The sequence below is a fragment of the Drosophila eugracilis genome, unplaced genomic scaffold, assembly GCF_018153835.1.
Source record: "Drosophila eugracilis isolate 14026-0451.02 unplaced genomic scaffold, ASM1815383v1 contig_60, whole genome shotgun sequence".
Classification (NCBI taxonomy): domain Eukaryota; kingdom Metazoa; phylum Arthropoda; class Insecta; order Diptera; family Drosophilidae; genus Drosophila; species Drosophila eugracilis.
In genome coordinates, this window is record NW_024573481.1 from 59,974 (window position 1) to 74,821 (window position 14,848).

At 41.3% G+C, this 14,848-nt stretch overlaps 1 protein-coding gene across 1 annotated transcript; it reads right to left on the minus strand.

The window, feature by feature from the left end:
* Positions 1–4,046: 4,046 nt before the first annotated feature.
* Positions 4,047–10,274, minus strand: LOC121530364. Its single transcript, XM_041819335.1, has 2 exons — positions 10,107–10,274; positions 4,047–5,052 (listed from the first exon to the last, which is right to left on the minus strand). The coding sequence occupies exon 2, from the start codon at positions 5,019–5,021 to the stop codon at positions 4,242–4,244; it is 780 nt and encodes a 259-aa protein (XP_041675269.1). The 5' UTR covers positions 5,022–5,052; positions 10,107–10,274; the 3' UTR covers positions 4,047–4,241.
* Between the last annotated feature and the right edge of the window lie 4,574 nt (positions 10,275–14,848).

The following is a 14,848-nucleotide window of genomic DNA, read 5'->3' on the forward strand; positions in this document are numbered from 1 at the left end:
ATCAATATCAACAAACAATTTCCATAAACAAAAACTGAGAATAAAAGATGAAGAACCAGTCTATATAAAAAATTATCGAAGCCCACATAGTAAGGTGGACGAAATACAAAAGCAAGTAGGAAAGTTAATTTCCGACGGGATTGTTGAACCATCAGAATCCGAATATAATAGCCCATTGTTACTTGTTCCTAAGAAATCATTCCCAGGATCAGATGTACAGACATGGCGATTAGTGATTGACTATCGCCAGATCAATAAAAAATTACTATCTGAAAAATTCAAGGGATATAACGTCTTTTTCAACGAGCAATGGCTCATATCGCTTCACGCTATTACCTTTTGGATTAAAAATAGCTCCTAATTCATTTCAGAGAATGATGACTATTGCATTCTCTGTACTTTAACCCTTACAAGCATTCCTTTATATGTTTATACAAAAAACATATGCTTAAGAACTTAACAGAAGTTTTTGAGAAATGTAGGGAATACCACATTCACACAGAAATGTTCATTCTTTATGCATGAGCTGACTTTTCTAGGTCATAAGTGCACAGATAAGACGTCATGCTGAAAGACGTTTTCTAGCATTTTGCAATTACTTCAAACGACTATTCGCGGCACATAACACGATTAGATTGACTATCGTCAAAGAAACAAAAAATTATTGTCCGATAAATTTGCACTCCATAGAATTGATGAAATATTAGATCAACTAGGGCGAGCAAAACATTTTTCGTGTCTTAACCTTATGTCAGGATTTCATCAAATTGAACTTGAAAAGAGTTCACGAGATATAACGTAATTTTCAACGAGCAATGGCTCGTGTCGTTTCACTCGATTACCTTTCTGTTTAAAAAAAGCGCCTTATTCATTTCAGAGGATGATGACTATTGCTTTCTCTGGATTAGAACCTTCCCAAGCATTCCCTTATATGGATGACTTAATAGTAATAGGTTGTTCCGAATAACATATGCTTTAGAACTTAACAGATGTTTTTGAGAAATGTAGGAAATATAACCTGAAGTTACATCCAGAAAAATGTTCTTTTTTTATGGAAGAAGTGACTTTTCAAGGTCATAAACGCACTGATAAAGGAATACTTCTAGACGACAAGAAATACGACGTCATCATGAACCGCTCAACCGAACTCAAGTACATTCATATACCCTCGCGCTCCAGCTAAAGATAGTACAATTAAATACATATAGTACATATAAAATATATATAGCCGTCTCTCTGCCGCCCAACTGTGGGCAGCGCAGCTACGAGACATAGGCTTACTTAGAGCCTAAGGAAAATTGCAAAAATCAGAAACAACTGGACGTTGGAAGCGGCACTAAGGCTGCTCCAGAATTTAAATAAAGACCTATAAACTAAAACTTAAATGTCCTTACTATACTTTGTCACCCTGTTCGTCGTACAATTCATGGCTAACTGTACCTCACTAAGTGCATCCTGCCAGGAACGTTCACCGATCTCTACCGCTGTCAACATACTTTTCATCGTGCTCATGACCCTTTCTACTTGTCCATTGGCCCTACTTGCACCTGTTGCTATCAAATGTTATTCTATTTTGTGCATCGAACAGAACTCACGAAGCTTTCCACAGGTGAAACTCATACCTTGATCTGCTATGATACGGTTAGGTACCCCAAAAAGTGATATTTTTGATTTTACAGCCTTAATACAGTTTTCTTCATCTAAACACATAGTATATGTATCACTTATATCAGTGAAATGCGTCTACTTGTTCTATGACATATTCTTTGGTATCATTTTTACCATGCTATTATCGGACCGTCGCCGTATGCAGACGTGTATTTTTATTGTGCTCCGGGGAAAAAAAAATAAAGTATTCAATAATATCCAAAAAAGTGCAGTGACTGGTTTCGTAAACCAAAACAACGCGAAAAGACGTTTTCAGCGATGAAAATCGCTAATGCTTATATTGATTAATTAATTAATTAATATAAAACAAAACACTAATTCTAACAAACTCAACCTCGACCGCAATGAGTTTAAACGAAGTTCGCACACAACGTCAACGTGAGCAAGACGAGAGACGGCTCTCAGTACAAAGAAAAAACGCTTACTTCTCTTTCAAAGCAACCGAAAGTAATGCAAGCTTTTCCCAAACACGGTCAATTACCCCAAACTTGACTGAATTCTTAAACTTAGAGAGCGAGAGAGCGCGTTCTTGCTCCCCCTCGCTACCATCGATGTCTCTGCAGCCAAAGAGCGCAGCAACTAGCACCGCAATTTCTTTGACAACGTCAACCATGACAACAACAACAACCGCAACTGTAACGACAGCGCGATTAACGACGTCATCAGCTAGCAGCGCAAACATCAATACTTCTGCAGCTGTGCTGCCCGAAAAAGAGAACAAAAACAAAGAAAATATTTAGCCGGCTGTGCAGACTGGTATGGATCGCTACATCCAAAGCAAAAGGAAGCTAAGCCCCCTAAACTCGCAACGCAAATAACCCGTGGCAATGCTAACATAGCTGCAATAGAAACGCCCTCTAACTCAAACCGTTCTAAAATCTTGGCAGACTATGAAGCCTTATCTACTGAAGTGGAAAAAAAGGAAGCCTAAGCCCCCGCCAATTTACATACGAGAAAAATGTTCCAACGTTCTTGTCAACCAAATTATAGAGCTTATTGGCAAGGACAACTTCCACATAATACCACTCGTAAAGGGCAACATCCAGGAAACAAAAGTTCATACGAAGTCTGAAGATAACTACAGAGTATTATCGGAATATCTCACCGACAGAACTTTTATGCGTATCAGCTAAAAAGCAGCAAGGGCCTGCAAGTCGTACTTAAGGGCATAGAGTCCGAAGTATCGCCTGCAGAGATAACAAAGGCGCTACAAGAGAAGGGATTTAGCGCTAAGACAGTCTTCAATATCCTTAACAGGGATAGAAAGCCGTAGCCACTCTTTAAGGTTGAGCTTGAACCAGAAATTAAGCCCCTAAAGAAATACGAAGTGCACCCTATATACAATCTTCAGTTCCTGCTGCACCGCAGAATTACGGTTGAGGAGCCGCACAAACGCAATGGCCCGGTACAATGTGAGAACTGCCAAGAATTTGGCCATACAAGGTCTTACTGTAAACTGCGCCCAGTGTGTGTAGTTTGTGGTGAGCTTCATGACTCCCCACACTGCCCAGCGAGCAAAGATGACGACAACTCAAAAAAGTGCGGCAACTGCGGTGGAAATCACACTGCTGACTATAGAGGTTGCCCAGTTTATAAGAAGCTGAAAAGTCGAATCCACCAGAGGGGAATTACTGCCCGCACCCAAAATAAACAGTTGATAGACTCCAGGTCAAACCCTGAAGTCTTCTTCTCGACTGCAGCCAGATCCTCACTAGGACCCATAAACTCTGCCAAAAATATTACATACGCAAGTGCTTTAAAATTAGGACTGTCTACCCCAGCTTCAAAAAGCTCATTGCCGCAATCAGCATACCAAGAACCAAACACGGCTCAGCAGCATCAACCGCCAGAGCAGCCAAAAAGTTCCTTTGATGCTCTGATATGCAGTCTACAACAAAGCCTTACGGAGTTTATGTCGTTTATGCGTACAACAATGCAAGATCTGATGCGAAACTAAAATCTATTAATACAAATGCTGGTTTCACAACAATCCAAATAATGACTTCCCTACGAATATCTACGTGGAACGCTAACGGCGTTTCGCAGCATAAGCATAATTGTCAACTAATAGTACAAAACACTCACTATGGAGAGCTCACCCAACTCTGAGCTCACCGAAAAAAACCGTGATGCCTATTAGAAATTCCACGGGCGGCTGGGCGCGCAGTGACGCAGACCGAGCCAGCACGTTTGCCAACCACCTTGAAAATCCGGGAGAGTTTTCCCGGAAAAATTACTTTAAAAATTTAAACAAAAAAAAGACTTGCGACTAGCGGCTGGGGAATTTCCAAAAAAACGAGACAAACGAAACGAAGTTGGTTCCAAAGTTTATTGCTGCCAGCTGCTTCGAGGTTCGATCGGTTAATGTTCTCCCGAGAGCAGCATAACACTTCGCATAGCCACGAACTGAAAAGCTTATCAGTTAGATCACAACAACTCGGCTGTGCTCAAGATTGAGTGAAACTGATAAGCTTTTGTACATTGGTTTTTAAGGTGGTTTGTTTACATTTTGCCTGCGTATTCAAATAATTATTTCTTTTCATCTTTCCTTAAAACTAACAATAAAACTTAATCTACTGCTCCAACATTCCGGCCCCGTTGAAGGCCTCCGGCGCTTTAACCTCCTCGTTAAGAGCGTTGCTTACTGGCAGCAATGCCAGCTTGTGGGTGGCGCGCTTGATGACGCCTCCTGACGTCCGTACCTCCGCCACACGCACTCTTCCGTCCTCACCGACTGTTGTTGCCACCACGCGGCCTGTAAGCCACCTTTGCGGGGGCATGTTGTCCTCGTGCACGAGCACCAGACACCCGACCTCCAGATCGCGGCCCTCGACGCACCACTTGTTGCGATGCTGCAGGCTGGCGATGTAGTCCTTGGACCAGCTGGCCCAAAACTGCTGCTTGAGATCGGACAGCATTCGCCACCGCCTCAAATATCCGCAACTGGCCTTGCTGGAGATTCCGCCTGTGCCGGACTCTTGCGGCAGCGTGATTAGAGGCTGTCCGATAAGCAGATGTCCTGGAGTCAGGGCCTCTCCATCGTTGGGATCGTTGCCTGGCGACGCGATTGGTCGAGAATTGAGCAGCGCTTCTACCTCGACCAGGTGGGTGCTGAGCTCGTCCGCTGTCAGCTTGGCGTTGCCGACTCCTCGCAGCAGCCGGTGTTTGGCGGCCTTGACTGCTGCCTCCCACAGTCCTCCGAAGTGTGGTGACCTCGGCGGTATGAAATACCACTCGACGCCTCTGTGAGTCGCGTATCCTCTCAACTGTTCCTGACTGCGGTGAAACGCTGCGCTCAGATCCTTGAGCACGTTGCTCGCTCCCACGAAGTTCGTGGCGTTGTCGCTGTACATCTTCTGCGGCAGCCCTCTCCTCCCGACGAACCTTTTAAAAACAGATAAGAAGCTGTCAGTGGATAAATCTACAACGAGCTCAAGGTGAAGAGCCTTTGACGAAAAACACACGAAAACGGCAACATAAGTCTTGATAGGAGGTTTACCGCGCTTCCCCCAACTCGGATTAATTGAAGTGTTACGCCTTCTAGTTCGCTAGTGTGTAAGAAAGGATTTAGACGTTGAAGCTGTGGGCTTAAAGTTTCAGATTTCTCTAGCTTGACATATTCTAAACCAAAATCAGCTCTTTGATATACTTGGAGCATTCTTAGAAACGATAACTTAAGTTCGTAAGCCGAAATAACCTTATCGCGATTATTTTTCTTCCCTTGAATAAACCGATTTACATATGCGATAATCCGCAGGAGTTTATTGAATGACGAACATCTTCTAACAAGCTCAATGAAGACATTCGGTTGATTTGTTGTGACGGAACATACTGCCACGCTTTTCTTGTTCTCGGACAACTGTAACTCCGGTGAAAGCTCAGTCTGATGAGAACGAGGCCACTCGTTAGGATGTCGGAGTAAAAATTCTGGTCCATTTTCCCATAGCGTACATTTTAAACCCTCTATATCTGTTCCACGTGATACTAAATCGGCTGGATTATCTACCGTGGTCACATGCCGCCAGACAACATTCTCTGAGAGCTCTTGAATTTCAGAAACTCTATTCGCAACAAATGTAGCTAGAGTGGACGGATCCCTCTTTAGCCAGTATAAAGTGACTTGGGAATCCGACCAGAAGTTGATGCTTTCAAACTCCAATTTGTTAAGCAAGGGAAATACTTGAGCCCATAATTTGGCAAGCAGAGCGCGCACACAGTTCGAGCCTTGGAATTGATTTGGTTTTGAGGGGGGACACTCTCGACTTGGCGGTCAGCAGTCTTGACAAACTATTTGTCCCGGCCACGGTACGAATATAAATGCAACAGCCATAGGCGTGGCTCGATGCATCAGCAAATCCGTGGATTTGAACACTGTCATAGGAAGACAAACAAATGTATCGAGGAATGGATATCCGGTCAATTTGTAGTAAATTCTGTTTGAATTCATTCCAACTGGTATGTAAATTCATGGGAACCGATTCGTCCCAATCCAGTTTTTGTCGCCACAGTTCCTGAAGCAAGATTTTAGCTCTCGTGATCAGCGGGCACAACAATCCCAAGGGATCAAACAAACGGGCTGTGACTGATAAAATGTTGCGTTTAGTTGGTGGTAGGGACTGAAACGAATCCTCCAAACTATAATGAAAGGCATCACTCTGAGGGTTCCATCTCATCCCAAGCGTTTTCACAGACTCGGAAGTGTTGAACATAAGCGATTTTTCTGATCCCTGGTTAGTCATCAAACTTGGGTGATTTGTTGCCCATTTGGCCAGCTGGAAACCCCCGAACTCTAACACCTTGGTCACTTCTTTGCGAATGACTTCCAACTCTTCTAAACTGTTTGCTCCTGTGAGCATATCGTCTACATAGAAATCACTTGAAATTACCTCTGATGCGACAGGATGTGACTCAGAGTAAATTTTTGCCAGTTCAAAGAGGCAACGAATGGCCAAAAATGGAGCAGAGGCTGTTCCATAAGTGACAGTGTTGAGGCGATAGGTTTGGAGAGCTTGCGTCGACTTTTCCCTCCACACGATAAGTTGGAAATTTCTGTCTTCATTGGCAATGTTAACTTGCCTATACATCTTCGAGATATCAGCAGTCAAGGCATATTTGTGTAATCGAAATCTTGCCAAAATAGCGTAAAGCTCCCTCTGAATCGTTGCACCCACCATTAGAGTCTCATTTAATGAGATCGAGGTTGACGTTTTACTTGAAGCGTCAAAAACAACTCGCAACTTTGTGGTGCTACTATCAGGTCTCAGGACACATTGATGTGGAATGTAATAGTGTTGTCCTGGAGGAGGTGTTGGAAGCAGCGACATATGCCCAAGGTTAAGATACTCTTTCATAAACTCTTGATACATGTCATGTAACTCGCGATTATTTGCAAGCTTGCGCTCCAACGCAAGAAATCTGCGCCTTGCCGTTTCGAAGGATAAGCCTAAAACACTTGGATTTGTCTTAAATGGCAACTTAACCTCAAAACGACCTGACGAAAGCCTGTGTACTGTTTTCTCAAAGTGCTGCTCGCAAGCAACTTGTTCAGCTGTATACACAGCCTTCGATCTCTCCGGGACGTGTTCCAATTCCCAAAAACGTTCTACAAGAGAGTCGAGAGAACTTATATTTTCACTACCAGTGACGCTGCATACTTGAGCATTATTCGATACGCGTTGAGTGTACTTTCCCGAAACAATCCATCCTAATAAAGTTTTTTGTATTGAAGGATGTTCTGAACCCAATTTTATTTGACCTACGCTGAGAAGTTCGAAAAAGGTTTCTGCCCCAATCAGTAAGTCTACTTTTGCAGGCTTGTGAAAACGAGGGTCTGCTAATTCAATATTTGGTGGAATTTTCCACTGTGCACAATTGACTTCGTTATCTGGTTGATATGATGAAATGGAGCTTAATACCCAAAAATCAGTAGCGAAACTATGAGCATTGACGCGAGAATGAATCGACGCGTGGACTTTGTGCCGTACTACCGAGTCGTTCTTCCCTACAGTAGTGATATTCAAATAGGATTCTTTCCTGCGTAACCGCAAACGCTGTGCTAAGTCCTCGGTCATAAAGTTTATTTGAGACCCTGAGTCTAACAGAGCTCGTGCTAATTGAAACTGTCCAAATCTATCCCGTACCTTAACGACCGCCGTAGCAAGAATAACTTGGTCACTAGTTGCAACATGACAAGAATGGGCTTGATTGGGATGATCAAATGCTACTGAAGGTGCTTGGGCTTGCGCTTGAGGAAGTGATCCCGAAGAAGTTGGTTGCTGCTCTACCCCGTATCTGTGAAGAAGTGTGTTATGAGGTTTGGAGCAAACGCGACACTTTACTGCTTTGCACTTCTTGACTGGATGACCTGGATTCAGACATTTAATACACAACCTATTGTGTTTCGTAAAATCGAACCGTTGGATCACTGATAAAGCCATGAAAGGTTGACAACTGCCTAAACTATGGTTTGTCGCTGAGCAATATCGACATTTTGATTCAGGTCTGCGATCTGTTTGTGTGCATGAGAAGGAAGATTTGGAATATCCTCTATTGGAACCTTGGTTAGGCTTCCCTTTACTCTTGGTTGACTCTTCAGCAGCTAAATGTTGATATCGCCGATTCAACAGAGTCGCACAATCAGACCATGTAGGCAGAGTATTATAATCTAGCTGTTCCTCAAATTTGGATTTTGTTGTGTGATCTACTCTGGACATTGCTATGTGAATAAAAATTGCGTTGTTTATTTCCTTTTCACTACCCAAGGACTGTAACGATGCGTAGAGGGCCGATATTTCATCTATAAGAGACCTCAAGCCTGATGCAGAGGGTTTTGATACTTGCGGGAGGTCAAACAGCTGAGAAATCGTGTCAAAAAAGATCAAACATTTATTATCGTACACGTTTTTTAGACTAGCCAATGCCTTCTCATAATTTAAATCCGAAATTTGAAAAGCTTTCACAGTACCTAATGCATCATCTGTTAGACATGTTAGCAAATGGTTAAATTTCTCTATGTTTGTTAGAGATGGGTCGTTATGAACTAAACTCTCAAAAAGACTTATAAAATTTTTTAGTCGGAATGTTTTCCACTAAATTTCGGTAGATTCATTTTTGGCAACTGAGACGAATGACGATAACCACCTATATCACTTTGACTAAGTCTCTGAGGCTCGCATTCTCTCATTGCGGACCGATATAACGCTTTTGTAATTATGCACATCTCCTCAACAGACGCTCTTAAATCATTCACTGGATTTAGTACATCGATATCTCCTTGAATATCCATCAATTTCTCGCAATATGATTCGAAGAGTTGCATTCGGTATTCCATTTGAAACCTATCGAATGAAATGGTTTTTTCCTCGAATGAGGTTCTCATACGTTGAATGTCACTCATTACCCTGCCGTGTTTTTGCATAGCCACTATTAGTTTAGCACTAGGCTTTGACGATGATTCCTTTTCTTTCTCAGACATTTTAGGTTAATATAAAAAAAATAAAATACTCCAAGTAAAACCAGTCGGACACAAGGGTTGAATAAATTTATTTCCAAAATGCTCAAATGCTTCCTTAATAAATTTCCAACAATATCTAAATTTTAAATTTTAAAAATTAAACAAATTTAATTTCTCCAAAAAAAATTTATTGGGTTGGATAAGGGGTTAAATGTGCGCAGAAGCACCACCAAAATGCACAAAATACGTTTGTATGTGTATTTGCCGTTTAACCAAAGCCGAAAAATGCACAAATGTTGAATTTCATTTGACAAATAAATTGTCCAAACTATTTAAGTGGATCCCATACGGGTTAAAGATGCCCACAAACACCGGCAAAAAAAAAACCAACAAATGTATTAAACTTTTTCTCCAGGCCGAATCTTTGAATATTTACCGAATTAATATGCAGGCAAATATGTACATATAAACATAAAACTGTGAGCAGGGCTTAAATTCACTGCCGAGTTTTGTAGGAACTTTTGGCTATATACAGTTTGAAAACCACTGCCGCTGCAATTGGCGCTAAAAATTAACCGATGTATTGTTTTACATATGTACATACATATGTATGTACAGCATAGAAGCCACTGACACTTATATATAGCAGACAAATAACTGCTCTGCAAATGCACAAAAGGGAATCGAAATTGGCGGCGAAACGCTGGTATGTTTGTACATATGTATGTAGATATAGCTGTACTTTTCAAGTTGCAGCGTATGTATATAACGCACATAAAATTTTCAAATTCTCGCAAAATTTAAAACACCGTAAGTTTTGTCAAAGGCAGTTCACTTTTTTTATTTTATTATTCGGAAGTTAGGGTATATTTGGGGTGTAATAATATTTCTAATATAAAGGTGCCAAGAATTAATACCATGTAAAATGCACGCATACACACATAAGGTGGAGTGCTCACAAATTTTAATTTTTGGCACTGAATACCTGGTTGTTGTTAGGCATAATTTTCCAAGCACTTTCCTTCCGTATCCAACTGCTTTCGCCAACACTTCACTGCTTCGCCGAATTCCACCAGCTAGAATTTTCGCCAACAACTTTAAAAAAACTAAACAGATGCCGAGACGACGAGAGGTGCACTGTTTTTCGATTGTTTTTCCGACGCGAAAATTAATAACAAAACTAGCCGTAGTCCCTGTTCGGGCGCCATGAAAATCCGGTAGAGTTTTCCCGGAAAAATTACTTTAAAAATTTAAACAAAAAAAAGACTTGCGACTAGCGGCTGGGGAATTTCCAAAAAAACGAGACAAACGAAACGAAGTTGGTTCCAAAGTTTATTGCTGCCAGCTGCTTCGAGGTTCGATCGGTTAATGTTCTCCCGAGAGCAGCATAACACTTCGCATAGCCACGAACTGAAAAGCTTATCAGTTAGATCACAACAACTCGGCTGTGCTCAAGATTGAGTGAAACTGATAAGCTTTTGTACATTGGTTTTTAAGGTGGTTTGTTTACATTTTGCCTGCGTATTCAAATAATTATTTCTTTTCATCTTTCCTTAAAACTAACACACCTTAAAAATGTTTTCCAACCAATTCCTGCCACTAATGCGTTTACTTTGCCGACTCTATCATATGAGCCCCAGCCTCAACATGAGCCAATTGAGTTTCGCCCTAACGAAATCGTAAATATCATCAAAAGACAACTGAATCCGAAAAAATCCCCGGGCTGCGACCTCATAACTCCCAAAATGATCATTAAGCTCCCATACTGCGCCGTTTGCACCCAGCTCTTTAAAGCCATCGCAAAACTTGGCCACTTTCCAGTGAGATGGAAAAAGTCAATTATAATTATGATAGCAAAGCCGGGGAAAGACCACACTATCCCCACGTCATATAGACCTATAAGCCTACTCTTTGAAAAATGCCTAATGACTTGGATAAACATATACCTGAGAATCCAGGAAGGAATCCCGTCACACCAATTTGGGTTTCGTGAAAAACATGTAACAATTGAGAAGGTCAACCGGATAACATCAGAAATTCGAAACGCTTTCGAAAAACGATAGTACTATACTGCCATATTTTTAGATGTCTCTCAAGCATTTGATAGAGTCTGGCTAGAAGGTCTAATGTACAAGATCAAGACAATGCTCCCCTACAGCACCCACAAGATTTTAGAGTCTTACCTTCACGACAGAAAATTTGTTGTGAGGTGCAACACTGCTATATCTGATGATTACACTGTTGGAGCTGGAGTTCCTCAAGGTAGCGTGCTAGGGCCAACACTATATGTCCTCTACACAGCAGACATCCTGACAAGCACACGTCTAACCACATCTACGTTTGCCGATGACACAGCTATTCTTAGCCGTTCTAAATGCCCGATTCAAGCAACTGCGCAGCTAGCTCGTCATATGGTCGATGTTGAAAAATGGCTATCAGATTGGCGAATTAAAGTGAACGAATTAAAATGCAAACAAGTTACGTTCACTCTGAACAGGCAAAACTGCCCGCCGATTACGTTAAACAACACTCTACTCCCACAAGCAAACGAAGTAACATACCTAGAAGTACATCTCGACAGAAGACTCACATGGCGCCGGCACATTGAAGCCAAAAGATCAAACCTAAAGCTAAAAGCCAGCAGGATTCATTGGCTTATCAACGCCCGGTCACCTCTTAGCCTTGAATATAAAATCATGCTGTACAACTCGGTACTAAAACCTATATGGATGTACGGCTCCCAGTTATGGGGGAACGCCAGCAATAGCAACATTGACATTGTTCAGAGAGTTCAGTCGAAGATCCTGAGAACAATCACCGGGGCACCGTGGTACGTTCGCAACGAAAACATACACCGCGACTTAAACATTCAACCAGTCAAAGAAGTGATCCCAGAACAAAAGGTAAAGTACTTCACCAAGCTATCGGTGCACCCTAACCACCTGGCGAGAGGTCTAACAAGGTTGAGCAACCAATCACGCCTTCGTCGCAATGACCTGCCCACCCAGCGACCGACCTGAGGGACGCGCAACCAGAATGCAGTCTTAGTATACTGTTAGTTAAATTTTAATGTTAAGATTCGTCAACTTATTGTTAGTCTCAAAATTAAGAGTAGATTCAATAAATAAAAGCAAACTATAATAAAAAAAAAAAAATTTTACCACTCAACTTTCCACTAATATCAATATGCAAATTTTCTTTTTGGTGTGAGTGTGCAGCTCCTCGCCGCAGTCCGTGAAGATGGGCTATGACGTGGCTGCCTGTTGACATGGGATGGAGAACTCTTCTCCGGGTGTTCCGCTGGCCTCCTTTATTGGCGGGCTCAATGTTCCTGAATATTGCAGAAATATGGTGGGATAAATTCTCTCCGTTATTAACGGCCCTTAAGGCTCGATAACCAATTCAATAATTATAAAGCTTTCGCTGGAGTTGTTTTAATAGAGCTATGCGCTCTTTTCTTATCAAAATCAAACTGAACTTAAAAATTGTACGTGGCCGGCAAGCCGGCCGCTTGTCATACAAAAATGCTGACACTAGCAGAAGATGCATAACTTACCATGCCGGGAACCAGGCACGGTCCCTAAAGGCGACTTATGCTTGGTCTGCACATAAAGGCACTAGGGTGATCTGAGAAACACCGAAGATTTGTACCGACTTATAAGTTACTCCTTAACTGTGTTAACTTGCACACTATGCCAAGGTATTTAAACTTTCGGAATTGAATGCAATTCCATTTGAATTTTCCCTGTTGAAGGCTTTGCTAGTTTGCGTGTTATGCAGATCTCTATGAATTTTCGTACATACTTGTACATGTGATTGCTTCATGGACATGACCATGATTACAGGTAAACACCGTGTCTTGTGTTCCCAAAACTCTCCTGCATCTCTCCATCATTCAACTGGGCTATAATTTCTCTTAAGCGCGAATCACGCTGCTGCTCAGCGAAATCAAATTATTGTTAATATGACCACCAACGGTGTACTCTCGGCGTTAGTTCTACTTTGGTTCGACTTGCTTTCAATGAATTACAATCTAAAAGTAATAGAAACTTTTGACCGTGAAGGTAATGGCGGAAACTTTTTACAGCGTTGTATACTGCGAGGGTCTCTAGTTCATACTTCGATTTTGAGGGCGATGTACATTTGGTATTTTGTGCATGAGAATGGTAGCATAGCCACTTGCACTTGCATCTGTATGCAGCTCTATGGGATATTGAGGATTGAAGATAATTAAAATCGAAAAAATGAATACTGAATACGAAAAATGATATTGAGATACTCTTCTGCTTGTCTGATTTCCAAACAAAGCTACTGTTTTTGAAGGTCAACTGATACAACGGTTTTATCTGTTCAGAGAACTGTGGGAAGTACGAAGTTTACGGAGGTACGAAGCTAAACCTATAAATTGTCTTAATTGTGAAACATTCTTAGGTTGAGATAGTCCAGCCAGAGCTTGTATTTTTCGCGGATTTGGTTCAATACTACCGTTCTTGACCAAGTAGCCAAGATATTCTATTTTGGTTTTCAGAAAAGACCCTTTTTTTTTTGTATTTAATAAAAATCCTGCTTCGGATAGAGCCCCCAGTACGACTGTCAATATTTCAAATGCTCCCTCTTTTGATCTCGATACTATTACCACATCATCAATATAAGCAATTGCATAGGAATACGGCAAGACACCTAGTGCCCGCGCTATAGCTTGCTGAAAAATCGAAGAGGTATTCTTCCGACCAAATGGCATAGATAGAAACTCATACTGGCCCTCAGGGGTTACAAAACCGGTTCGCTCTATGGATTCTGCATGTATTGGATTCTGATTAAATCCACTAAGCAAGAAAAGTATTTACTCCAACGGAGTCTGTTCACTTGATCTGATATTAGAGGCAACGGATATTTGTCAGCCACTGTATTTGCATTTAGCTCTCTATGTTCTATGGACAAACGATCACTGCCGTCTTTCTTTTTTACTAACAAAATTGGACTTGCGAATGGAGAATTACGTGGACGTATTACGTTTGCCGCCAACATTTCTTTGATTTTATCTCTTACTAATTCTTTTTCATCTACGCTATGTCGATATGGGTGTCTCTTCACAGTATTGTTGGCACCCAATAAACGTATTTCTAATTCTCTAGTCGTGGCACGTCTGCTCGACATTCCAATAATAACTGAAAATAGTGTATGGAAAAAAAATGTTCTTCAATTTCAACTTATCACTATCACTTAAATCGTAATTTTTATCAAATAGCTCATTATAGTTTATAATTGTTTCATCAGATATTGAATTGACTCGTTTAGTTTTAAAAATATCAAATCTATCAGCATTCATCTATATGCCAAAGCCAAGTGCCAAGATTTCACCAATCATTATGTAATGTTTAAAATACTCGTCTTCAACTACATTAACATGATTTTCAAATTAAATTGACAAATTTGTATGGTGGACAGTATTTGTAAATTACAGTGTACAGCATTTGCACCAGTTCTTCTAGTGCTTCGCTCAGCGAAGGCTGTTTTGCGCCACGCACTGGCGTCAGCTTCAGCTACGTCTGGATTGAACTTTTGCAGTCTGACCACTTTTTCACTTGTATTTGTTGAAGCAAGCTGCTGCATTGTTTTTAGTATTTTGATAAATCGTACATTTTGTGCTTCTAACAAAGATCGCCATTCACTATCACGGTGGGCCTGAGCCGATCCCACTTCTGATGTCAGGGGCTGATAAATTTG

What these genes read in the sequence shown, in the direction of transcription:
- LOC121530364 (XM_041819335.1), bottom strand. Translation starts at nt 5,021, where the DNA reads ATGTACAGCGACAACGCCACGAACTTCGTGGGAGCGAGCAACGTGCTC.